Source organism: Cibotium barometz, chromosome 22 (genome assembly GCF_041138505.1).
Source record: "Cibotium barometz isolate CiBa-2024 chromosome 22, ASM4113850v1, whole genome shotgun sequence".
Lineage (NCBI taxonomy): Eukaryota > Viridiplantae > Streptophyta > Polypodiopsida > Cyatheales > Cibotiaceae > Cibotium > Cibotium barometz.
This window is the reverse complement of record NC_141067.1, coordinates 6,437,164-6,464,228: the sequence shown is the minus strand read 5'-3', so window position 1 is coordinate 6,464,228 and position 27,065 is coordinate 6,437,164. Positions and strand designations below refer to the sequence as shown.

Genomic DNA, 27,065 nt, shown 5'->3' with positions numbered 1-27,065 from the left:
GACATAAACAAGGTCAACGTCTCTCCTGCCAAAACCTTCTCTCTGACAAAATGGTAGTGGACCTCTATATGCTTCGTGCGAGCATGAAAAACTGGGTTCCTGGCCAACTGTATACTACTAATGTTGTCACAGAAAATGACAACTTGTCTATCCACTGATAGACCCAAATCTGCAAGTAGCTTTCTCAACCAAGCTACCTCACATCCTGCCATAGCAAAGTAGACCTCACATACCTCAGTATGCGTCTCAATGCATCCAAATGCAGCTTCCGAGGAATAAACTGACTCACCAACCCAACTGCATAGCTCAAATCTGGCCTGGTGATTGTCCTGGCTTGTCCATAGGAACTTTTGTTGGCAATCCTTTTGTCTTGGATATGGAACGAGAGCGCTCAATATGGAACAGCTCATCCTCCTCCTCTTTAGGTTCAAGGTCAATTATGTGGACTCTTAGATTCCCATTTATTGAGTTGGATAAGTCTCTCCAAAGTTGAAAATTTCCTTGTAAAAGAGAGCTTATCGGGACTCAGACTTCCGAGGATAAGAAAACAGTGAGAGGAATGCTATGTCCCTTGTGTGATTCATGCTTATCTACCTTGTACTCACTCGGGGGCGGGTTTCGACCTACTAATGTGTAGGGTATGTGCATTGATCTTTAGCTAGGGGGAGGTGTCTCTAATGGGGTCAAAATGAAGTTGTCACCTATCATCTCAGAGAAAATATTACCATGACTATAATGACCCATAAAAGGCCAACTTTCACCTCCTACTATGTCCTCCTTCACACTGCATCTAACAATGTGAAATCTGGTTGGATTGGTTTCAAAGGATCTGGTTGGATTGGTAGAGGCTCCAAAGCCGTCTCTTTTTGCAGCCTCCTAAGTGTAATGAAGAAATTATATACCATATGTATGGGTATGGGCCTAGGCACATGGATCTTAGGTCCCTTGATCATGGATTTGGGACATGGGCATATTGATTAGCTAGTGTGAAATGACAAGGCACTATATAAGTAACCTTGGTCTAAGCTGTTGTACCCTTTTATCACCTTATCATTTTATATAGGCATCTTGTCTTCTTGGAGCTTATGCCCAAGCTTTCATGGCCTTCTTGGCTATCGCCTTAGAATGATGACCTACACTCATACCTATTCGATGCCTTGAGTAGATCCATCCCAATATCTCAACTTGGTCATGCTTCTTTTCTTGCATTGGTATCAAAGCTCTTGGCTTAGATCTTGATATTTTGATTAAAGATTGATTAGTGCTTAATCTATTTTTGGATTAACACTGACAAAGTTTTCAGATTTTTTTTAATTATGTTTTGAGTGGATTAGCAATGAAATTAATGATAATCATTTTTAGATATATGCTAATCACATATTTCAAAAACCCTAATTCTTGCACAGATTTGAGAGAATTTTTTTAATTATGTTTTGAGTGAATTAGCAATGGAATTAATGATAATCATTTTTAGATATATGCTAATCACATATTTCAAAAACCCTAATTCTTGCACAGATTTGAGAGAATTTTGATTTTCAAATGAAGACTTTGTCATTTTTTGAGTGCTTTTCTTGGACTTTTCTTGCTAAATCTTCTTATCATCAAATCTATTCATAAACCTTAGTTTTCTTCCATATTTTTCTAGTTCTCGAGAATCTTAGCAATTTTGAAGGATATTCAAGGTTGCTATGTAGATTTTAGTGCAGTTCTTTATCAAAAATTAGTACAGATTGAAGATCTATACAAATTTCAGTGCGATTCACAATTTTGATGTATACTGAGCAGATTATAGTGTAGAGCGCAGTTCTGTTTGCAAAATATGTTGTGCAAAGTGGTGTAGTTTACAATTGTGTAGCAAATCTATGCAAAGTTATTGTGCAAAGTACTATTTACAAGTTTCTTGGCGTAGACTTATAAAAAAATGCAAAGATAGTGCAAAAATCAAATCTTGAAGCGACAGTGATGAGTGATTTTAAACTTTCCTAATCTTGATCATTTCTTTGCAAAAAGTGTGTTTCTTTAAGAGAAAATTGTTGATATGCAAAGAAATCAAGAAATATTACAAAGTTTGATACAAGATATGCACAATTGTGGTGTTCTTGCTTAACTTGATGCAAGTAAGTGAGATTAGTACATCTTAATGCAAAATTATGATAACATTTGATAATGTGACATGATCTAAGACAGTTGGAACAGCTTATTGACCAAGAAAGTCATTAACAACAATACATTAGTGATGATCTTATGATTGGTAAGTAATCTTGATGAAACTTGACAAATCAGAAGCAGTTAGACAGTTTATTGATCAAGAAAAGAATAAATCTTACAACACTTTGATGAAAATTTGCTAGAAGATTGAAGAGACAGCAAAATACAAACAATTTAACCAAGCTTTTAGCAACCACTCTAGTGTATAGCCCTGTTGGGAATTGAACCCAGTCCACTGGTGTAAGCTAGTGTGCTCCATACACCACAGGGCCTCTTAACCTACATATACCACAAGGTTTCTTAACCTACATACAAGTCTTCAAGAGTGGGAAGGTCTCCTGAAAATTGAATTTTCCTTCTAAAGCATTAATGAGCTTTGCAAAACCTGTCAAGCACACAAGCATTAATGAGCTTTGCAAAACCTGTCAAGCACAACGAGTGCAAAGCTTAAGTAAATAGCTCAAGACATCATTGCTTCAATAGTAAACATCTAAAAGACTATGCAAGCAAGTTTAACAAACAGACATTCTTTGCAGCATAGCTGTTCAAAGGGTCGTTATTGTTGGACAAACCATCAAGGACTAAAGGTCTAGGTAAAGCAAGTTTAACAAACAGACATTCTTGCAGCATAGCTGTTCAAAGGATCGCTATTGTTGGACAAACCATCAAGGACTAAAGGTCTAGGTGAAGGGTGATAGGAGCTACTTCTCGTGAAAGTGGTCAACAAATAATAAGGGCATCTGTCTCTGGATTGCAAGATTACCAAGCAATCACCTTGTTTGGACAATAACCCAACTGGTAGCAAGGTGAATAGGTAGCTCATGAAGTGTTGTTGCAATTTATTATTTGGGATAATTAGAGGGCCAAAGAGAGGCTCGTCCCAGCTCTAAGTGTGCTTTGGAGAAGCCAAAGGGGGTTGCTCTAAGTGTGCTCTGGAGCAACCAAAGAAGGCTGCGCAGGGGGTGACCGTGGTCTATTCTCTCTCTCCACACAGGTGAAGCATCCAATGCCTCTTCTCTCTCTTTTGACAGGAAACACAACTGCATAATCCTTGGTTTGTAAAATGCATCATCGATTTGACACTGTCGAACCTCTTCTTCCATAAAATCCGTGGTGATGATTATTAGCTCTCCTCCTCCCCAAAACAAACTAGTGCCACAGAAATGTGTTGGATGAGCAGACCAAAACACACCACCACCACAACAACAACAACAACAACCCAAAAAAAAACACATTGGTAAAGCATCGAAACCTCTTCACATGTGATACCACAACCTATGTCGGCACAACTGACACTTGGAATGAGGATAACAAAGATGAATGCTTAAATGGCTATGGTAACGCTAGAAAGAGTCTCGTCATACATGCGTCCATTGATGGCATCACCTACACAGCATGACAGCAAGTTTAAAATAAGTGATGGAAGACGACGCTCGCTTCTCGTAGATGCAGCACAAGTTTAAAATAAGTGATGGAAGATGTCGCTCGCTTCTCGTAGATGCAGCACAGATTTAAAATAAGTGATGGAAGACGACGCTTGCTTCTAGTAGATGCAGTGCAGATTTACTTTTCTTTAAACAACAAACAAACAACATAGTAAGGCTAATCTCGAAGGCGTCATCGCCGTGGTCCCCGTGTTCAGCCAGCAGGCACAACAGTATATTCAAATTTCATCTTCGTGTTTGGGCTTCATCACCTTCTCTTTTCCAGCGAGTTAGCTTTTGGTATTATTTCCATGGGAGAATTCTTTCTTTGGCGTCTTACATGAGTGTCTTGAGCCATTATGATTATGTCTCTGAGGATGTGGAATACTCCAACACAGATTTAGATGATGATGATGTCGTCTCACACCCACGTACCTATGATGATATATCTTGTACACATACACATGATGATGTACCACATACACACAAGATGATATTTGTACGTGATGATACGCATGCACATGATCATAGTGGTACACATGTGATCATAGTGATACACATGCACATGATGCTATTACCACATATGTATGTACATGATGATGATAGTGATATGTGTGAGTTGGATTATGCGGGCATGATCTCAAGGGCAGAGATGGTAGCGATCACATCAGCATTGATAATTTTACGCTTAACTTCCTTCCTACGGATCATGAGGATACATTAGTTAATCGTGGAAAAATTTTAGAGGATAGTGTGCACTCGATTAGTGGTATATCTAGTATAGCACACGAGTTTAGTGATACTTCACATGTGGATTCTCGGGATACTTATGGGCATAGTCCTGAGTTCCTTGCGCTAGATAGGACATACTATTTTTCTAGGGCTTCCACATGTGGATATGTTGACAATACCACTACTCCTAGCTTTCATAGTGTCCCTGGTAGTGTTCATTTGGGTATAGTCTATGTGTTTGAGCAACTAGTTAGGTATAGTGCATGAGGGTAGTGTTGAGTTTACTAAGGTGAGATCTCATAGGAGACACATGATTATTCATATGGATCTAGAGAGTTTCGCATTTGATTTAGATATTTTCTTGGATCCATTATTGATGGAGATAGATCCTGCCTGTGAGGAATACTTCAATGACCATGGAGATTCCATTAACTCCAAGTGCCAAGACTTCTTGAACATTTGAACTCCTTAATAATTACTTTCTTTTGTATGTTTTCATCCAAGCCCCAACACTCTTGTTTTCTTTGACTATCTTTTCAACTTTCCACATATTTCTTTCCCTTATCCCTCTTCAAGAGAATACATAATGGAGGTATTAACTCTGGGTGTTGAGACTTCTTAAACATTTAAACTCCTTAACAGTAACTTTCTTTTTTTATTTGTTTTCCTCAATTCAAGTATTGATGTGGCACCCTTCCTTGCTGCACAAGGGTTCTATACGTACTTCCTTGCTTCACAAGGGTTCTATACCTACTTCTGAACCATGAGGCCAAGTAAGATAGAATTTTGGAAGCAAGTGTAGGCAAGCAGAGTTAAGAATCCTTGGTGTAACGGTAATGACGGTTGCCAAGATTGGCTACCTGTGATTGTACTCTACTATGGGTTCAAACATTTTCGGTAACACACTTGGTGCATCAAGGGGTGAGGCAAAAATAGAGGCAATTCCCCCCATACCGCTTTTGCTACTCAATGAAACTTATGGCTCTTAGTCATATTCCATCTTTTATTTCCATGTTCTTCTTCCTTGTTTACTTTCAGTGTCCATTTCCATTGTGTTGGCTGTGGCTTCTTGACTTTAATCAGTGGGCAAGCTGTGGTGCTTGGTAAAGGATTTTGACAACCAAATCCTTGTGTTGTCTTCATAGTATCCACGTGACGTGAGTAATGCCTCTTGCATCCAACGTTTGGCATGGGTTGGATCATGTTTTCCTTCTATTGCCATCTCTTTGGTGTGGGTTTGGATCATCTTTGTCTTCCATTGCCTTGGCTAGATAGGTTTGGATCATATTTTTCTTCTATTGCCATCTCTTTGCCATGGGTTTGGAACATGCTTGCCTTACATTGCCTTGGCCAGATGGATACGATATTGCCTTGGTGGTGGGAAGTGATACTTCGGTGTTTCCTTCATAGTACCCCTAGGTTTGCAGCACCTCCTTGCCAACGCACTTGTTATGAACCTTGTTAAGGGTGGGTCTCTTCTTTTTGGGCTTGGTGGTAGTTCAAGGGTATGGAGTATCTATGGAATCCTTGGAAATCCAAGTCGTGCCATTGCCTGTAAGATGATCTTGGACACCGATCTTTGGGATGATAAGATTTCAGCTTCATAGTGAATTTTTGAGACATAACTTCTTCATTGAGATCAGTGGATGTGGGATTAGCTGGGTTAGTAAGAGGGGAGTCATTATGATTAGTAGGCGGTTCCACATGGCTAGTTAGGGAGGTAAGATGTTCAAGGGGGGTAAGTCAAAGAGGAGGCTGCCATCTATTCTCGAGAGGCATTTAATGGAATGAGGTTATTCACCTCATTCTTACTCCTAAGAAAAATCCTCTTCTTTGGGGGTATGGTTGACATTCAGGTCTCCTTTGATGGGCACTCTAAGCCAGGAAGGGCTCTTGCGGGTTAAGGCTATGATTTCCCTCCTTCCTTGGGGGTTCATGGACTTGGGGTCATCCGTCCACCAGGGCACTGGGAGTGAGGACGGCCAAAATATGGAGAAGTGTGAGATGAAGAGCAAGACTTACAATTACCTTCGTAGCCCAAGCAATTGAATCCATGAAAAAAAGTGTTGGGCTCACAAGTGAAGGCTATTCACGGCAAGGAAACACGCAAAAATGAAATTGCAAGCCGCCAAAGAAAGAGGAGAAGGAGATGAGAAGCTCAAGCAACGGAGCATCTCCATAAACATGGCCCAAGTTGTTCACTTATAAAAAGAGGATTGGGAAGGAAAGCCAGCTAGATTTTGGCTAGGCATGATCACTATGGTAGACATTGAGGCTAGCCATAATCAATCTTCTCATGAAACTTGATGTGCATGAGGCCAACCTGCACTTACACCGACCATGGCCTACGTCAAAATGGTAGATTTAAGCATTGTTGCATGCCTAGGGGCATTGTGTCACATTAGAATAATCCCTTGGAAGATAACTTTTATGTGATGCCTGCGTGTGAACCATGCAAGAAGAGCTCCTCCTCGAACAAGGATGGAGGGTCCACAATAGATGTCAAATTGACTGGGACACACGAAACAACACACTACAACTTGTCTCGGGGTAGGTGACGGTCTGAAGTGAGCCAAGGTGGGAGCTCGGACTACTTGTGGATCCAGGCCATTTCCTTCATTTGGATAGAACTCATCCAATCCTTTGTTGGGTAATTAGAGTGTGATACGTGACTTGGATGGGATGCAGGTAGCAACATCATGCAACACTGGCCCCTTCTTCACCGTCTACCTCCGAGAGTGGCAAGCGGGACAGGGAGCCCCATCCCTCCTTTGGTTCTCTAGTTTCCACACCTCGCATGAGGGAGTACATCCATTCAGATGTGTTGGCTCGCTGCCAGCACGCAAGAGCCATCGCTGCTGCTGGTTCATGAAATTCTCCCTTTTGCACGTGAGCATCTCAACAAGTTCAAAGCCATAGTTAGGTTTTCTATTTTTTTGTCTATGCACGCCACTCATTACAGAATGCAGCCATCCATCATGACATTCGCCAAGTACTCGTGCACGTTGTGAGGAAGTGGTGTGTCAAGCGCATAAATGATGAATACCAAACAAAGGTTATCAATCAATGGTAATCAAAACATGCTGAAGTTTCTTCACAATCAAGCATGCACATTAACCTGGGTGTGGAAGGACAATCCTTTTTTTTTTGCTAAAGCATGAATTGTATGCTAAATTGAACGATCATAGTACCTAAATACCTAAATAGATCTAACATAAAACAATTTACTCCCATATAAAGTTTGAATCACTTGAGGACGCGCGCACACATGCACGTCATGAGTAATGTTTCTTTTATATGCCTGTGTGTGTGTGTGTGTGTGTGAGAGAGAGAGAGAGAGAGAGAGAGAGAGAGAGAAAGAGAGAGAGACTCCCTTTAAACTTGAATGTTTTGAAGCAGATCAAAGGAACCAGTCCCCACATCTACGACTTGTCCAAGCATGATACGGGATGATGGAGATTCTAGGTGATCCCACTGTCTTTTCAGTGTGCTCTCTACTAGGAATCTCGAGGCTGTTTCAAAGCTCATTTTCAAAAACGGTGAAGTATTTGAGTCAATACCTATCCTATTACATGGACGGAAACCTCCAGCATGGGTCATGAAATCTGCTATCAGATTTAGATGTCTTACATCAACGGATATGCCGTATGACATGAAGACATTCTTAACCTCAGCCACGATGGTTGCACGGGCTGCTTCGACACCATAAATCTCCAGAATTGCTCCAATGCTATTTGTTGTGAGCCTGTTGACATCGAGATCATCAGCCAGTGACCAAAGCCCTTCAAAGTTGATGCCCTCAGTTTGCAGTGCAGGCACAGCTGCATCACCTTTATAATCGATTATAGAAACACGATCAATCCCATTTACAGATTGTAAGGTGACCTGCTTAGCAACCCTCTCCACAATCTGTGTAGCATAACAAAAGTTTCTTTACTCAATAAACATGCATTTGAAACCATTCATTAGTAAAATTCGCTAGTACCAAGTGGTTTGAGAACATATAATAAAAAAACAAAAGATCAATTTTGCATACCTCCGAAAGAAGAACATGAGGGGTGTTATGCTTCACAGAGAGCCGCATTTCAAAGGAGGATTCATCAAATGTGCTATGAACTTTGTTTACTGGAGCCTTCGTATGTATGATTTCATCTGGTCGAGCGGATACACTGCCTTCCTGCTCATTCTCGGACTTGTTGGAATGTTTGATGACATTATCTTCCTTCTCAGCAGTCTCACCCTCAATCTCACTATCATTGTCCTCCTCCATATGCACATTGTCGCCGTTAACCTTTTCATCTTCAATTTCATCTTCATCTACCTCCTCATCATAAGCCCTTTCATCTGTCTCCTGAATGCGTCTTTTCTCAGCATCTGCTCCATCTTCTTCAGCTCCCACGTCATCATCTTCCTCGTCTGCTTGCTCACCATGCTCAGTGCTCTTTTCTGGCTTCTTCAGCTTCAGCTCGTCTTCATCATCATTGCCTGCATCTTCTTCACACTCACCTAACTGAGAGAGTGACAACACTTGGATAGCATCCTTAGCCTTTTCACCAGACCGAAATGCAACAGCCTTTCCCATTTCTCTCGTAACCAGAGGGACAAATTGGTGACGAAGGGCTCTTTCATACTCTTCCTTCTCCAACTGAAGATATGGAGGATATCTGTCATTCGAGTAGAAAGTTAGTTTGATGCTGTACACCTTTCTCATCCTCCTGTTGTGTACAGAGAAGGGAACCACAGCAACCTCCAGCATCTCTATCACATCAACCAAACGAATTCTACGCAGTTTTGCTGCCAAGCGTTCTGCATCTTCCCTGCATTCATATCTCGGTATGTTTCAAATGTTAGAAATATTATGAACCAGATAAAAAAGCACTTCAGCATTACCTGATCCAGCTGCATAGCAGGATGGAGAAGAATGATTACTTCCTGTTTGTGTTTTGAAAGTTACGTGATTCTTCAGTTGGAACATTTAGGAGGGTGTTGAGTTGGAACATTTAGGGAGGGTGTTCAGTTCTATCATAGCAGTATTTATCACACAACTGATGCCCAATGCCCAGCTTCCCAAAATCCCACTTAGTGCTTGTTCAATATGTAGGGCACAAAGCACACCTTAAAACAAGAGATTCAAAGACAATCAACTGAAAGTTTAACCTCATATGGAAATATTGAGTTATTTATCAAGGCCTGCCTTTGACGGTAACAAAGGAACAAATTGCTATCCTGTTACTCATTGAACCCATTTTGACATGATGACCAGCATAAATGAGACTACCTGGATTTTCCCTGCTGAAGAGGGCATGTCATCACTGGGGTAGATATTTTCTTTGCTGCAGTCATAAGAATCTCACGCAAGCGAGGAATCCCAAGGGTAACGTTCATTTCTCCTCGGCCAGCAAAGTGAAAAGTGTTTAATCTGCAATTGTATCCAAATTCAAAGAGACACATTAGATTTCCCCACAGCGTGGTTTCAGCAAGGATTGCCAGTGGTGGCCACTACCATGCAAAGTCACCAGAACTTGGTTCCAGCAAGATTACCAATGGCTACTGGGATGCAAAGTCACCAGAACTTACGTCATCTGTGTAGACGGCTCTCCAATTGATTGAGCTGCTAAAACTCCTACGGGTTCTCCTGGCTCAGCGCAGCTTGAAATGAAGTTGAGCTTCATCAAATTCTTGAACTCAAAGCGATCTTTATGTTTTTGAAGCTGCAAAACTCTCCTCTTCCTTTTAGGCAATGTTCGAAAAAAATCTGTCAGCTGGTTATCGAAGGATTCTGAGACCATTTCGAAAGATGATTCACTCTCTTGCAAAGGCTGGCCATCAGTTTTAGACTTGAAGTGATGTATACCAATCCTTTGCGATAAAAGATTATGATTCTGTCCATGCAAAAAGTCACCATACCTATTATGAATCATGATGCTTGTAAAGGCAAAAAGTTACTGTGGCCTTTACCATGTACACAAGATGAGACTCCTTATAGCTTAGAGGTTCATAATCTACACGAACTAAAACAAAAAGATTACTAAGCTCAAAAAAGCTTGTAAAGGCAAAAAGTTACTGTGCCCTTTACCATGTACACAAGATGAGACTCCTTATAGCTTAGAGGTTCATAATCTACACGAACTAAAACAAAAAGATTACTAAGCTCAAAAAAGCTAATATTGATTAGACATTGTTTGAAATACTTACTGCTGCTAGGACTTTGAATTGTGTGAGATAATTAGTCTTCATAACATCCACCCCATCCTCTCCATAGCGGAATTGAATAATGGACCCATCAGAATCACGAACAGAATAATCGTAGTGTACTCTTAAGCATTCCAAATTCTTTATGAGACATCTTTGCAAGTAGCCACTCCTTGATGTCTTTACAGCTGTGTCCACAAGCCTGGAGAAATCATCATGAAAATATTTGACTTCCCTTGCTTTCTACTTCCCAATCAAGTGCCTAACTCTGACTAAAAAAGGGACTGTGTGTAGTGCTGTAAAAACAGTAATATCCTATAACCCTATTAAATGAAGAACACTGTACAAATCAAAGCCATTTGAATCGATCAGACACCTGAAAAAATACATGCTCATCAATGCTCCATAAATATTGCACATGCTACATTTGCAGGAACCCTTGAGGACCTTCCCTAAGGCAGACAACCTGGCAGGCTAGCCAGTGGGTGCCACATACAATGTTGCCAGAAAGTGCTTTTAAGGGCTCGAAACCTCAGAACAAACTCCGGCACATGCATGCCTTGAAAAGTTAACACACCTCACTTCAGCACCTGAAAAGTGTTAAAACCCAGAGTCTCAGAGACAATAATAACCAACAGTCAACCAGCCATATGCCTTGCATAAAAGAAGAGTTATCCCTTTATGATTGTGAATGGCCAAGAGCAGTTAAGGAAGAGGAGCTAGTGTATACACATTACGCCCACAATATTCATGGCAATTCAATACTTTGTGAATCGCCATGAATACAACCCTGGTTGAGGCTAATCAAGTCAAGGAAACTATGTTATTTAAGTGTATTGTTAGATGACTTTTGTGTGCACTATAAACTATGAATCAAGGCCAGACACACTTGTGAAATCTAGGAAAGGCATTGTTTTGTGCAATCTTCCATTGGATAAAAGAAAGCTTGATGATGTGACTAGTACCAAAAGGGGAGAACAGTGTGCAGATAATTTTCTTGGAACGATGCTCTTTCAACACAAAGTTAGACCTTTGTAGGGATTATTTGTCGTACGCCATGATCCCATTGTGAGCCCTAGTCCAAGGACATGTCAGACACGAGCTACATAGGTCTTTCCAAACCTTAGGTGTCAGTGTCTGTCACTTAACCCACTTGGAGTACAGAACAACAAGCATGTAGAAGCATGTAGAGCAGAAGGCTAGGCTTGCCTTATGGCCAGCCTTAAGGCCTTGCACATGGGCAGCAGCCCATGGCCCACCAGAGGGGGCCAACCAAGGACCACCAAAAGGGCTAGTGTTTGGGCATTGGCATGGGGGCCAGCCATAGGCCAGCCCATTGACCAATCGGCCAGCCCAAAAGGCCTGTTGGCCAGCAGCATATGCAGCCCAGCCACACATGGAAGCGATAGCATTCAATGCTATTTTCAGCAGTCGTGAGCATATAAACAAGGTGACAGCAGCTTGAGGAAACTGACCAGCATATAGGGGTTTATATATAAGCATTTATGTATAAGCGCCCTTCAATCCCTTGATTAAATCATCTCATTCTCTCATAGTTTCAGCAGAAAAATGTGGGATTGAGTCCTAGGGCTTCTCCATACATAATCTCAGCAAAGCACTTCACTGTGCTTCAGTCCAATGCATCCCGAAGTCCTCTTCAACATTCAGCCTTTGGTCTTGCACCTCCCTCAGCAGTTCTTGGTGTGCATAGTGGCATCAAAGTTGTCTTCAGTCCACTTGATGGTTCTGCCGTTGGCATTCCTCAGTCAACTGTCATCAGTAAGTTGTCTGCATTGTAAAGAAGTTCTCCGAATAATGCAAATACTCCTGCTTGCACGAGGGGGACCTTAATTGGGTAGATTGGGACCCACTCTGGTGTCGACTCTACATATTCTCTCTCTGCAGCTCCGTCTCATGTATTAAAGATTAAAGTCGATTGTTGCAGGCGATCCAAAGCACTAGATGTAGACTCTTCCAAAGGAGAGACTTGGACCCTCTACCATTGTTGTAGGTACTCTCATGTACTAGGTGATGTGGTAGAGCGGGAGCCCCTATATGATTTTGATGGAAATCTCCTCATAGATCAAGACTACTCATCATCCTCATCTTCAAGCTTCAATGATGATGAGTGAATGGTGACTCAAGAGATCGCTCTTGCTAGTTAGTAGCTAGCATATCAATATTTATTTCAGTAAGTTGTCTGCATTGTAAAGAAGTTCTCCGAATAATGCAAATACTCCTGCTTGCACGAGGGGGACCTTAATTGGGTAGATTGGGACCCACTCTGGTGTCGACTCTACATATTCTCTCTCTGCAGCTCCGTCTCATGTATTAAAGATTAAAGTCGATTGTTGCAGGCGATCCAGAGCACTAGATGTAGACTCTTCCAAAGGAGAGACTTGGACCCTCTACCATTGTTGTAGGTACTCTCATGTACTAGGTGATGTGGTAGAGCGGGAGCCGCTATATGATTTTGATGGAAATCTCCTCATAGATCAAGACTACTCATCATCCTCATCTTCAAGCTTCAATGATGATGAGTGAATGGTGACTCAAGAGATTGCTCTTGCTAGTTAGTAGCTAGCATATCAATATTTATTTCAGTAGTGACCAATGACTAGTCACATATTCAGCTTGTAGCTACTAGCGGTAAGCCTTGTACTCTCATGATTTGTGATTACACATGTATGATGTCATATTATTTTGTGCCGGCCATATGGCTATTGGTGTTCGTACTAGGATTTCAAATTCAGTAAGACTTCATGTTGTATGCTCACAGCTCATTTGACATTTATAGAGCATAGATGTTTGAATTTCAATTGTTTTTTACACAATTTTGTGTACCAGTGTTGCTAATTTATGAATGGTTTATAATATATATTTTTTATTATATATACATTATTCAAAAAAGTGAACATACTTAAAGTACTTATCTCGATGCATACTGTATGTATTCGTACGCATACGGTATCGTATCGCACCGTACTTTAAGTACGCAACCACTATGCTAGTAACTCCGGAAGTGCATGGGACCAAGGGGTTGTGTCTAAGTGGTCGCCTCTGAAGAATGGAGGCGTATGTCAAAGAAATTTGTGATTATAGTCTGAGATGAATCTTGCTCAGACTCTCTCGAAGTGTTCCCTCACTATTGCCTCTCTATGGCGTCTAAGCTCCATCATGGACATGCCTAGGCATCTCTCATCCTCAAATTGCATCACCCGTGAGAGTGTTGAAACCGTCTCACAACGGACACTGGAATCTCCCATTGGATCTCATAGTAGGCCAAGCATATGAACATGGGCTCCTCGTCCGCCGCCTTTTCTTGTAGTGCATACTCTGCATATCCAGTCCTCCTGTGAGATGTGCTCGGCTCTACCACTCTCCACTCCAAGGTGGTGAGAGGATACCCAAGCAAACCAATCGCTATACGCATGGCACGTGATGTGTCACCATTTGGTCCCTTCACCAATTTTTACCAGTGTTTCACACACTAGGTGAGAATGAGGATTTTCCACAAAAGAAAGCTAAAGCATTTATTGGCAAAGTTTGGCCTGAAAGATGGCTACAGAGTATGAGCAACATGGGATTTTATGCATTAATGTGGCTTACAAGGTTTATAAGTAAACAGGTTCACACATCATTAAAGTGTAGCCGGACTTATTATTATTTTGGGCATGGATCCCCGAATAGAAGGAGGTGCCTCGCATAAACTTGGGCAACAAGCTGGGAAAAGCATAAAGTCGATATTTTGGACAAGTTCAGTACTCTTGGCAAAAAGGAAAAGCACAAGCCAAAAGTAGGTCTGGTCAACATTATTAAAAGTAGGGAGAGGCTTCTCTTTTGATGATGCGCAAGCAACAATCCGGTCGACTACAGCTGCCCCTTCTCCCTCTCGCCGCTGGCTGTACAGTTCTCTCTCTTCTGTGCACTGGCCGTACGCAGTAGCAACAGCTGGCTTGTTCTATCTTTCTCTTTCTGGCCGTAGAGCAGTCTACTGGTTTCTATTCTCTCCAGTGCTGGCCATACAGTGGCCTGCTGGCTGTTCAGCATCTGTTCAGTATCTGTACAACTGTACAGTACTATGTGTGGGTTTAGAGTTGCTGTTTTTCTCACAGACTTGGCCGTACAACAGGCCGTGTTTCAGAGCTGATTTTGATACTATCTGGGACTGATTTTGTAACTCTTTTAGGACAATCTTTGGACATCTATTGGTGTTGTTTGTATCATGGCTCTAGACAGAGATCTGGGCAAGACTTCTGCTGATGCTTTGTGGAAAATCTTATGCAAGTCTGCACCCGCACCTTGTGTTCTTGTAAAAGCTTCTATCTGAATAAAGAAGTTCCTACGGGGGCCCGACTGTTCTGGCTCAGTGCGGTGTCTGTATATTAGTTGTGATTCTTCCGCTTTGTTTCAAAGCTCTGTTAGGTATTTGAAGTGTTCGTCTATTGCTCCAGGTGCCCGATTTCGATTACAGTGGTATCAGAGCATAGGCTTTCTCGGAAGCAAGAGGCTTCCTTCCAACAATGAGAAAGAGAAAAGATTAGAAGTGGGGACACCACTGACCAACAGTTTTGCTATTGAGCCTATGGAAAAAGTCATGTGTCAAGAGCATGAGGAGTAAACAGCTTGGACGAAGGATTTATGGATTCACATTATCTATCCTCAGAGTATGGAATTGGCTTTTTATTGTGTGCCCGTGTTGAGCACTCTTTCCATATGGATGATCAAACTACATGGAGATATCTCTCAAGATACCTTATGTGTATGCCGAGGAGATATTTCTTTTGGCTTCATGAGGAACCTGGCAAAGATTAACTAAGTATACTTTGAGTTTTGCAAAGTTGCTGCTTTTTACAATTTATTGTAAGTGTTTTTTTGACACTTAACCCTTGTAAACCCATACTAGGAGAATTGTGTGTTGTTTGCCTTGAATTGTTTCAGGTAAACACTGCTAATGGTTGAAAAGCCTCGTTTATATGGTTTTTCATACGGAAATGTCCAAGGACTATGGACTATATTTTTGGCATATCTTTGCTCAAGGATTTATACATATATGATGGTTTGGCGCATCTATATGGTTATCACTAGTTCGGTGATTTCTTGGGCTTTAAATACAGCTCTATGGTTCCCTTTACTGGGATGGAGTATCTTTCTGGTTGCCTTTATTAGGGATGCAGCGGACTTATGAAACTCATGGATAACTCTCATCAATCAAGGAATTTTCTATGGATTTCTATTATCGGCCGAAATGCCTGTAAAACTATCTGTCACAGACATGTTTATGGAGAACCAAGATCTCTATGCCTGTGATTTATTCTTATCTTATGTTATACTACACTCATGAAAGAGTTGGTGGCTCTAGTGAGTGTGAACTTGAAATCATGGAAGAGTTGGTGACTCTGTCTAGTGAGAGGAGTTGGTGACTCCGTTTAGTGAGAGGAGTTGGTGACTCTGATTACTCACTATTTGAACTCATCGAATCATGGAAGACCTGGTGACTCTGTCCAGTGAGTATTTCATGGACTCATGGAAGGGTTGGTGACCCTAGTGAGTGACTTCGGGTTGGTGACCCTGTGAACTCATGCAAGAGTTGGTGACTCTAGTGAGTTAATATTTGGATTCATGGAAGGGTTGGTGACCCCAGTGAGTATCGGAACTCATGGAAGGGTTGGTGACCCTAGTATGTAAAGTCTCGAGGAAAGAGAAAACTCTGTCGAGCATCTATGGTTTCATAGAAGGGTTGTTGCCCTAGTGAACCATATGGACATGTGAACCATGTTGGCTTGGGCATGCGTATGGATCATAGGAGTGGTGCTCTTATGCAATCCAATGGCATGGCAAGATATTTTGTGGCTATGTATGCTGCTTATTTTCTTTTTGCAGGTACTTAAAGCTACTTATGGATTTATGGATATTTCCGACACAGTTGGCTCTTGTGCCTATGTCAAGTTATTATCAGAGTTGTTGACTCGGGATATGCATGATTTTGTTTCTCGATACGGTTCACTCTTGTGCCCGTATCTGACTTCGGATCATGGATCTGGACTTGTGGCTTTCTTGCCCGGATTATGAAATATTATAGATTGGCAGTGGATCTCCTATATTTGAAGAATATTTCAGTTATATCAGGCTTATGTAGTTGTAGACAACTACTTTATAAGACAGAGGGAATGTCACCATTTGGTTCATTCACCAATTTTTTCCAGTGTTTCACACACTAAGCAGAGCCAAGGTGAGAACGGGGATTTTCCACAAAAGAAGCTGAAGCATTTACTAGCAAAGTTTGGCCTAAAAGATGGCTACATAGTATGAGCAACATGGGATTTTATGCATTAATGTGGCTTATAAGGTTTATAAGTCAACAGATTCACACATCATTAAAGTGTGGCTGGACTCATTATTATTTTGGGCATGGATTCTTGGACAGGAGGCACCTAGCATAAACTTGGGCAACAAGCTGGAAAAAGCATAAAGTAGATATTTTGGGCAAGTTCAACACTTTTGGCAAAAAAGAAAAGCACAAGCCAAAAATAGGGCTGGTAAACTTTACTAAAAGCAAGGAGAGGCTTCTCTTTTGATGATGCGCAAGCAACAATCTGGTCGACTACAGCCACCCCTTCTCCCTCTCAACGCACGCAATACAATTCGCTCTCTCCTCTATGCGCTGGCCGTACACAATAGCCGGCTTGTTCTGTCTCTCTCTTTCCGGCCGTACAACAATCTGTTGGTTTCTATTCTCTTCGGTGCTGCCTTGGGTTGATAGCATATGCTTGTGAAGTTGCTTTAGACTTCATTGATCCACATGAGATTGATGAATTTTCAGTCCTTGATACATAATTTTCTAGGAATCAAGGGCAGGATATTTTTTATGTAATGTGGCTTATGCTAAGGCAATTCCTAATTTAATGCCCATGCTCTCGTACAGTGGCCTGTTGGCTGTTCAGCATCTGCTCAGTATCCGTAGAGCTGTACAATACTCACACGCGTGGGTTTACAGCTGCTGTTTTTCTCACAGACCTGGCCGTACAACAGACCATGTTTTAGAGCTGATTTTGATACTGTTTGGGACTGATTTTGTGACTCTTTTAGGACAATCTTTGGACAGCTATTGGTGTTGTTTGTATCATTCTTCCGCTTTCTTTCAAAGCTTTGTTTGGTATTTGAAATGTTTGTCTATTGCTCCAGGTTCTCGATGTTGGTTACACGACGTGTGTTTGTATGTATCCCAAACTCTCAATGAATCCATCCTCTAAAACTTCAAGAAGTGGTCTCTATAGAACTAGAGCTTCCTACTAAGTTGTCATGGAGACACCCATTTCCGATGTATAGGAAGCCCGAGCAAGTCCAACCGATTAATACGGTTAATCTCTTGGTGTGAGAGACCCAAGTATGGGGAATCCAAGCTATATTGAAAAGGAGGGAGGCGGTCCATCTCGAGGCCATGTATGTCAAACCGCTCAACAACTAGGAGTAACATGCTGGTGCTGGTAATCATGGTGATGAGGAGTGTAATTGCAGGGATGAGTCAAGTTCTAGTCTTCGGAGATGGTCCCTAGTAAGTGTTATATACTTGCTGAACATACTTGATGGTCTAGAAGAGGGCATCTATGACCAAGGGGGTTGCCCCAAACTCCACTAGAATAAAAGCATGTGGCACCAATGCTTTGGTCCTGTAACGAAGCACAACTGTAACACAAAAATCTTATCAATCATGAATACTGATCAAACACATGAACATGCCAGATAAGAGAGAGAAGATGACAGCTCTACACAATACACCACACTAGGGGCTAGAAGACGGCATGAGCACCAGAAAAGCATGCGATCTGCCCAAACTCGATTTTTCTCAAGTAATAGAGCTTATCCTCCATAAATATCTCAAGCGTGTTCTTTTTAGGTCCAGGATGGGACGCTTTCAAGCAAATAGCCTATAAATTGTCCGGAGCCCATCCCTTTGGCCGCCACTTGTATTAAAATAGTCATGCCCAGTGTGTACAACTTATAAGTTTGTTCGGTCGCTTATAAGTGAGTGTGGACCTGCATCAATAAATATTAGTATGTGAAATCATAAAGCTATAAATTGAGTTTTCAGGGACACTTACCACCTGTAAAACACTTGTAGAGAACCTGTCAGTCCAAAACAGGTGTGCACATAAACGTCCACAAGGTGCCCAGGCGTACCAACTCCATGGACAAACACAGGCAAAAATCTCACGCATTGCCCAGGCAAACAAGACAAGTCATCCAAATATAAAGTTAAGGTCATGCACACACATGAGTGCAACTGGACTAGAAACACCCATCTACTCAGTTGTATCAAATAAAGTGTTCAGGGACTCATGATCCTTCCGGAATCTTCCGGAATCTTCCCAAAACCTAAATATAGATAATCACCAGGATAGCTAGTCTTAGGAAATCACATCATCTCAAGCTCCATGAGCCATACATGTACTGTCATGGTAAGCTCCATATGGCATACAAACACACCATGTCAAGCTCCACAAGCCATTCATGTATGTCATGTCAGGCACCATATGCCACACATGAACAGTAGAAAACAGAAGCAATGAGGAATTTTGTGACAATCCCCCCGGCTTCTAAGCAGTAGACCGCAACTGAAAAGCTTCCAGATAGGCCGTCAAAAGTTTCAGATAATCCTGAAAATAATCCTCGTCCAACCATTTTACGTCCCTAGCCAAATAGTTTTTAAATTTCACAAGATACCTGCATACTAGCTTGCCTCCCGCATGCTTATGCTCCTTGTGAAAAACTATCTGCTTAGGTTGCAATACCTCCTCATGCTCATTCACCTCCGGTGGATCTTCCAAAACTGGTTCCACAAGAGGTGATCCCACATAAGGCCTCAACAAGCTACCATGAAATGCAGTATGTATTTTCCAATGATCAGGTAATACCAATCAATAAGCCACTTCATTTATCTTCTCTAAGATCTAGAATGGCCCATGATACCTGTTCGAAAGCTCAGGATACCGGCCTTCTTTACCTAGCCGCTTCCGAAGACGTGATTTTTTGAACTTCAGTAACACCAAATCACCTTCCTTGAAAATAAGCTCTCACCTGTGGCTGTCCGAACCTGTGGAAAAGTAGTATCCAAATCTCGGACATACTCATCTGCTACAAAGATTGCATCTTTTGTTCATAAGATAGGTGGTAGCACCACCTTACCATAAACTATCTCAAATGAAGCCTTATTAGTTGAAGAATGCACAGTATTGTTGTATGCAAACTCAACCAAGGGCAAGTATTTCTCCCAATCTGTTTTCTGCTCAAATACATAACATTTGAGCAAATCAAGTACGGCTGAATTTGTGATTTCACTCTGACCATCCGTTTAAGGATGATAAGTTGATGAAAATTTTAGCTTTGTGCCCATGTTATCAAACAATAGCCACAATTAACTAGTGGTCCGAGGATCTCGATCCCCCACAATAGATTTAGGCATGCCATGATGTTTGAAAATCTAAGCCAAGAATAGCTTTGCCATGTACTATAGCTTGATTGTTTTCCTCACAGGAATAAAATATGCTTGTTTGCGTAAGCGATCAATGATGGTCCATATAGCATCATTACCATGTACAGATCTTGGCAAACCCACAATGAAATCCATGGCAATGCTTTCCCATCGTTCCTATGGAATGGACAAAGCCTGAAGCAAACCACGGGTCTTGTGCCTATCAAATTTGACTTTCTGACACACAAGACACTCACAAACATAAGTCTCAATATCCATACGTAAAGCTGCCCAAAAGAAATATCGTTACAGAATGCTATGATGACCTACATACGGAGGAGCATGACACTCTTCCTAACCCTTTTGGTGCAAATCTTGGACCAGACAAATGCAGTTTTGCAACATTAGAAAACCATCTCATATCGAGTAAGATGGGACAGCAGTACCACCATTCAAAGCAACCCAAATAAGCTGAAAATCTATGTTCAAAAAGCACATATCTCGCATTCCTGACAAGTCCCGATAGTAGGCAGTAGTCACTGCATGCACTTGAGGCCTGCGTGACAAAGCATCTACTACCAAAAAAATTTTGGCTAGAGTATGCAAAATCTGAAAATGAAACATGGACAATAAATTTGTCCACCTTAGATGCTTTTCTCCGAGTTTAGACTGTGTGAGAAAGTGTTGTAAACTCTGATGATCTGTTTTAACCATAAATTCAGCCCCCAAGAGATAATGTTTCCATGTTTGTAGGACATGAATAACAACCAATTACTCTTTCTCATAAACCTGCAAATACAATTCTGCATGTTGGAGACAGCGGCTTTCAAAAGCCACTGTGTGCCCCTCTTGATTTAAAACAGACCCCAAATAATCTCCACATGCATCACACTCGACCACAAAGGGTCTATGCAAGTCTGGAATAATAAGAACAGACCCTGACATAATGGCATCCTTCAACTTTTGGAAAGCTTCTCTTTCTGAATCAGACGAGCGGAATACAGATTTCTTCTTCGTTAAATCATGCAACCAAGAAGCCAAGAAAGCAAAGTGTCCAATAAATCGACGATAAAAACATACGCCAATGAAACTCTTGACTTGATGAACATTTTGAAGCTATGGCCAGTCCTTAATAGCTTGATTCTTTGCACGATCCATGTGTACACCCTCTTTTGAAACAATATACCCCAAATAATGGATCTCTGACAAAAAGAATTCACTCTTCTTTCCATTGATGAAAAACTTGTGTTTCCTAAGCTCTTCAAACACAATGGCAAGGTGTACCTTATGCTCAACCTCACTCTTTGAAAAGATAATAATATCATCAAAGAGTGAGGTTGCGATGAGGTCTAAAAATTCTATCCATCATTCTGTTGAAAGTGGCGGAAGTATTTGTAAGACCAAATGGCACCACCAAATATTTGTGTACATCTTGAAGTACCACTCTAATCTGATGGTAGCCACTCTTAAGATCAATACGACTAAAACATGCAGCTTCCTCAAGCTTGTCAAGTATGTCATCGATTCCAGGAATCGAAAACCTATTCTTGAGGGTTTTCTTGTTGAGGGCCCTGTAATCAACACATATTGTACGACCCATCCTCTTTCTGTACAAGTAATATTAGAGAACAATAAGGCGAGGAACTTGGTTGAATCAACCCTTTCTCAAGAAGACCATTCACTTGAGTCATAATTTCCTCCTGTTGGGCAGCACTTACCCTGTAAGGAGGTCGGTTAGGAGGGAAGCTACCAGGGATTATGTGGCCTCTCTGTCCGGGTAGGGTGTGAACAAAACAATCAACAAAATTCTATCCATCATTCTGTTGAAAGTGGCGGAAGTATTTGTAAGACCAAATGGCACCACCAAATATTTGTGTACATCTTGAAGTACCACTCTAATCTGATGGTAGCCACTCTTAAGATCAATACGACTAAAACATGCAGCTTCCTCAAGCTTGTCAAGTATGTCATCGATTCCAGGAATCGAAAACCTATTCTTGAGGGTTTTCTTGTTGAGGGCCCTGTAATCAACACATATTGTACGACCCATCCTCTTTCTGTACAAGTAATATTAGAGAACAATAAGGCGAGGAACTTGGTTGAATCAACCCTTTCTCAAGAAGACCATTCACTTGAGTCATAATTTCCTCCTGTTGGGCAGCACTTACCCTGTAAGGAGGTCGGTTAGGAGGGAAGCTACCAGGGATTATGTGGCCTCTCTAGGGGTAACTGTCCGGGTAGGGTGTCAACAAAACAATCAACATAATCACTTAAGAAATTAATCTTATCTTGATCTATGGGAGTCACAGAATCATGTTCAACATTATCAAGTACAAAGACCAAGTAAGAACAAGTTGATTTCTTCATTGCCTTGGAAATAGAAATAGGGCTTACAACTGGTATGGTACCCAATGGTACCCGCATCTATACAAACTTCCCTTCCCCTATGAGTAAAATTTACTTTCTTCTCTCTTTCGTTCATGTGCAATATTACCCTGTACATCGGGTATGACATTCACACTTGGTTTGACATCCTGCACATAATTCTTTTTAACAATCTGGGGATTGAGATTTCATGTGATCCTTGCTGCCACATAAGAAGCATTTCCCCTCTTTCATGCATTCAAAAATATGATGTTTGGACAGCTTGGGATCATCCTTGTTACCCCCCGGCTTATTCTCAGAGCCCCCTTTTGCATCCTTGGACTCATTGGGCATAAACTTAGGTGGTTATCCACCCTTTTTCTGCTCATTTCCAGCTCTGAATTAAGCTGAATTCTTGCCTTCTGATGCTCCCTTGCCATGCAATTCCTCGAAAATAGTAGCTGAATATATCAACTCCTGTAAAGTGCTCTGAGGGTACACTGCCAAGCTCTTCTCCATGATTCGTTGCAGCCCTGACTCGAATTTCCTTTTCTTCTCGTCCTCACTAATTGACATGAAAGGTGTGACCTTAAGAAGAATCTGTCAAAATTTTGAGACACGTGAAGAAACGGACTCGCCTTCATCCTGTGTCAATACATCTTTTTCAAAGTGGGGAGAAAGGAATTGATCATAGAATTGCTCCTTATAAGTACTCCAAGTACGAGCAGTTGTTCTGTCTAAGAGCTTTGCCATCCACCAATCACTAGTAGTCTCTTTAAGATGCGTTCCCACATGTCTGAGCATAGATTTCTCTGTGATATCCTCAGTGCAAAAGACTATTTCAAATTGCCTTATGAATGCAAGTGCCTTAGTGGTGTCTAGCTTTCCATTATAGCTCTCGAATTTGATGTCCTTGTCCCCCGACTTCAATTCTTTGGCCTTCTTATTGCGCCGAGCATCCCGTCGCACTTGTTCATCATCTCCTTCGACATGTCTACAATTGCGGCAATGCCCAAATCTAGGGCTGTTTTCCCGTGCAAAACCCTCCACTCGGGATGGAACTCTGGGAGCACGAACATACCTAGAAGGTGGAGATATCACTGACAATGCATTTAGATCGTCCGCATCTCTCATATGGGCTGAAAACCCCTCTTCATCTGCTCGGTCTACATGTTGATATACATCATTCCGTCGGGCTACATGCCCTCTCTTTTTAGTTGCCTAGGCTGCATGCCCTCTCATAACATCTGTTCAGGTTGCATGCCCACTCACATCACTTACTCGGGCTGCATGCCCTCTCACAACATCATCAGAATTCCCTTCGCGAGATTGCCTGTGTGATTGTCATGTGAAGACCCACTTGCCCTCATCATCGGAAACAGCATCGCCACAGCTTTTGCAACCACCAACTCTCAAGGTTTCTCAATCCACATCTATTGAACAATTGCATCAAAAGTAACCACATCTGCCTTAACCTAAGACTTGGACTCAATAACCCTTTGTACATCTGGGTCCCTTTGCAAGGCACGGAGCTCTTCAAGCTCATTCATCAAAGCATCAAGATCTTGCCAATCTTCAGCCCTTGCAGCTAACTGTGAATCGTTACGTGCCAAAGCCCCAACTTGGTCCCTGTCTCTATCCTCTTCCCGCATGCCGCGAATGCGAGTGATAGAATCCTCCACAGATTGATCTGAATGGCTAGCCATGATGTATTTACCAGAGTCTTCAAAAAGAAAAGGATTTCCGTGTCCTGGAATTGCTCCCTACCAGCTTTCCAAGAATGATACTGAATAGACTGCAAGGGTGCAACAGTGCCCCTACACAGACAGGAGGGCCACGAAGTCTTTCCACACCAAGGTGGAAAGGTACGGTAAGCTACTGTAAGTTAAGGTATGCATTTAGGTACGGGTTGAGATTTTGAGGTACATTAAATACGTAAGGTCCGTAAAAACATAAAAAATATACTATATAGTGTGCATATATATACAGAAAAATGAATGAAAAAACAATTCCTTTCTGAACATTCAACAACAACACAATCACCAGAATGAGAGCTCCATATGTCAACATGTTTCCTTCGCTATCATACTCTCAGCTCTGGCTCTGCAATGGCAGTCAATGCAGCGGCTGGCACCGTATCATCATCATCTCTCGCTGCAATGTCTGTATCAATGAGAGGAATGGCTATGTTCACACTTTGCATAAGTCGGCTAAAATCGGCGCGACGACGGCCGCCCTATGGTTTTTTTTTTTTTTGCCCAAACTGTTTTTGAAACTATGCCAGGTAATTGCCAAAATGAGGTGATAGCTCAAGTGGTCAAGGTGTTTGCCTAAGACCAAGAGATCTTGGGTTCAAATCCCCCTTGGTGCTTCCTCGGCACCATCGCCTACGGGTAGATAAATAAGCAGCTACAAGCGGGCACCTATGGCTGGTGAAAAATCGGTAACTACGGGAGGATCTTGGGCCAAAGGTCAACCGGGGGGGGGGAGGGGACTGCCACGTACGGATCCATACAATACGGTGTAGTACCGTATTGTACACTAAAACATACCTTATTATAAGGTACGTACGTACGAATGCAACCTTGTTCCAAACGCTCACTATCGCTTAAACCAAAGGTAACCTCTTTCGAAGCACGATAGTAAGACGAGGGCTACCTAAGAATCCCAATCTTCTTTCACATATAATGACTACTTGTAACGGGAGGCGGACGCGTGTATTGGAATCGTATAAATGTGAACAAGATTCTGAGCACTTAACAATTGAGCATTACAACCACAAAGCTGAAAATGACAGTACACCACATAAAGGGGCCGATGATAGGCTGACCCCCCCCCTTTAGGTTATATTACCAAAAGAGTCTGCAAAGTACAAGATTATGGGTGCCTGGGGATTCACCACCAGCCTGCACCTGATTCTTCCAAATACATCATGTATGAATACATCTCAAACAAGAGAATCTGTAGGTACATCCGCCCTACACACAGGTACATCCGCCCTGCACAAGCCTCTTCACAGGTACATCCGCCCTGCACAAGAGTATCACAATCCTCACAGGTACTCCGCCCTGCACAAGATGTAAATGGATCTTTAGGCCCTGTTTCCACGCGAGAAACTGATCCAGAAACCTGTTTTCTCCGCGAGCAAGTGTCCCCAATGCTTGCCTTAAGCACCTGTTATACCAGGAATCCTTGAGACACATCCATGCTCACATATTCCATTGCTGTGTCCGGCCTGTTTTGTGCAATAACCAGTCCAAAACAGCAACTTTCTATCGCGAGAAATCCACCTGTAAAGGGTCCTACAGCCCTGTGGAGGTCCCTAGAGCTGTCCTGTATTGTCCAAGTTGACTTTGGACATCTGTAACCAGCCCAAAACTCGCAATAACCAGAAATTGCAGGTCTGAAATTTACCAACCAGCCCTTTAGAAGAGTATGGGGATCATTATCCAAGCTTGTGTGAGTCCGGAAAGCAAGCAACCAGCCCTGTAGCAACTCCCAAAGCTTCAACCAGCTCTCCAATGTGTTGAGTTATGAATAAAACAGCCCAAAAGGCCTCTTGAAGGAGGCGCCTTTCTCCAGTGCCACCTAAGGGGCTTGGTGGGTACACATACAGGCTGACAAGTGTCCCCATAAGGTGTCCAGGTAGGTGTCCAGCCCATAGTGCTCCATTTGTCCTGTTTGTATAAGTTTAGGTCCAACCAAATGGGAAATGGCCATAAGCTGTCCGGACTTCATTAATTTTGGTCCAACCAAATGCGAACGCATTATAAGTTGTCCGGCCACTTATTAATGAGTGTGGACCAGCAAACCAATAAACTTTAGTAGTAAATGAAATAAGCTGTAAATTGAGTGTGGACGCACTTACCACCTGCAAAACCCATAAGCCCACAGTTTTAGGCCCAAACAGGAGTGCACACACGTGTCCACAAGGTGCCCGGGCGTCCCCGGTCCCTCGGACTTCACAAGCCAAAATAATAAGCATTGTCCAAGCAGCAAGACAATGTCACACAAAGTAAAATAAAGTTATGGCATGCATCATTTATGCATTGTGCACATGTAAACTTGGAGAACCACCTATCATCATTCTTGTACTTGAAAATATTCCGCCTGCCATCATAACACACCATGTGTGCATGGCCGGAATCCACACGGGCACCGCCCGAAAGACCACAAATGTCCTGCCATGTCCTTGGACTCATATGCATCCACTCATATGATCCATACACATACCCAGGTATAATACATACATGCATCCGCATGTTTCTAGGCCTGACACGCATCCGCATGTCCCTAGAATATAGGGGTTTGTGACATCCCCCCGGCTTCTAATCAGCTGACCGCAACTGAAAAGCCTCCAGATAGGCCTTCAAAAGATCTGGGTAATCCTCGAAGTAGGCCTCATCCATCCATTTCGCATCCAAAGCTGAATAATTCTTGAACTTCACAAGGTACCTACGAACAAGTTTGCCTCCCGCAAGCTTTCGTTCCTTGTGAAAAACAATCTGTTCAGGTTGAAGAATCTCTTCCAGCTCATCCACCTCGGGTGGGTGTTCCAAAACCGGCTCAAACGGTGTCGGTCCCACATAAGGCCTCAATAGGCTCGCATGAAAAGCATTATGCATGTTCCAATGATCTGGGAGTACAAGCCGAAATGCAACATCATTGAT

The 27,065-nt window shown here is 42.1% G+C and overlaps 1 protein-coding gene across 2 annotated transcripts in view; it reads right to left on the bottom strand.

The window, feature by feature from the left end:
* Positions 1-7,720: 7,720 nt before the first annotated feature.
* The window catches only part of NRPA1 (nuclear RNA polymerase A1), a 102,592-nt gene continuing 83,247 nt past the window's right edge, over positions 7,721-27,065 (bottom strand). The window contains exons 17-22 of one of the 2 annotated variants that reach the window (XM_086816326.1): positions 10,563-10,761; positions 9,945-10,249; positions 9,646-9,786; positions 8,404-9,184; positions 8,198-8,276; positions 7,721-8,112 (exon numbers count right to left, since the gene is read on the bottom strand). In XM_086816326.1, the coding sequence (XP_086672452.1) occupies positions 7,994-8,112; positions 8,198-8,276; positions 8,404-9,184; positions 9,646-9,786; positions 9,945-10,249; positions 10,563-10,761 (1,624 nt within the window). In that variant the 3' untranslated portion in view covers positions 7,721-7,993. Of the gene's footprint in view, positions 8,277-8,403; positions 9,185-9,645; positions 9,787-9,944; positions 10,250-10,562; positions 10,762-27,065 lie in introns of both variants that reach the window. The other variant, XM_086816325.1, reaches the window with a different exon arrangement.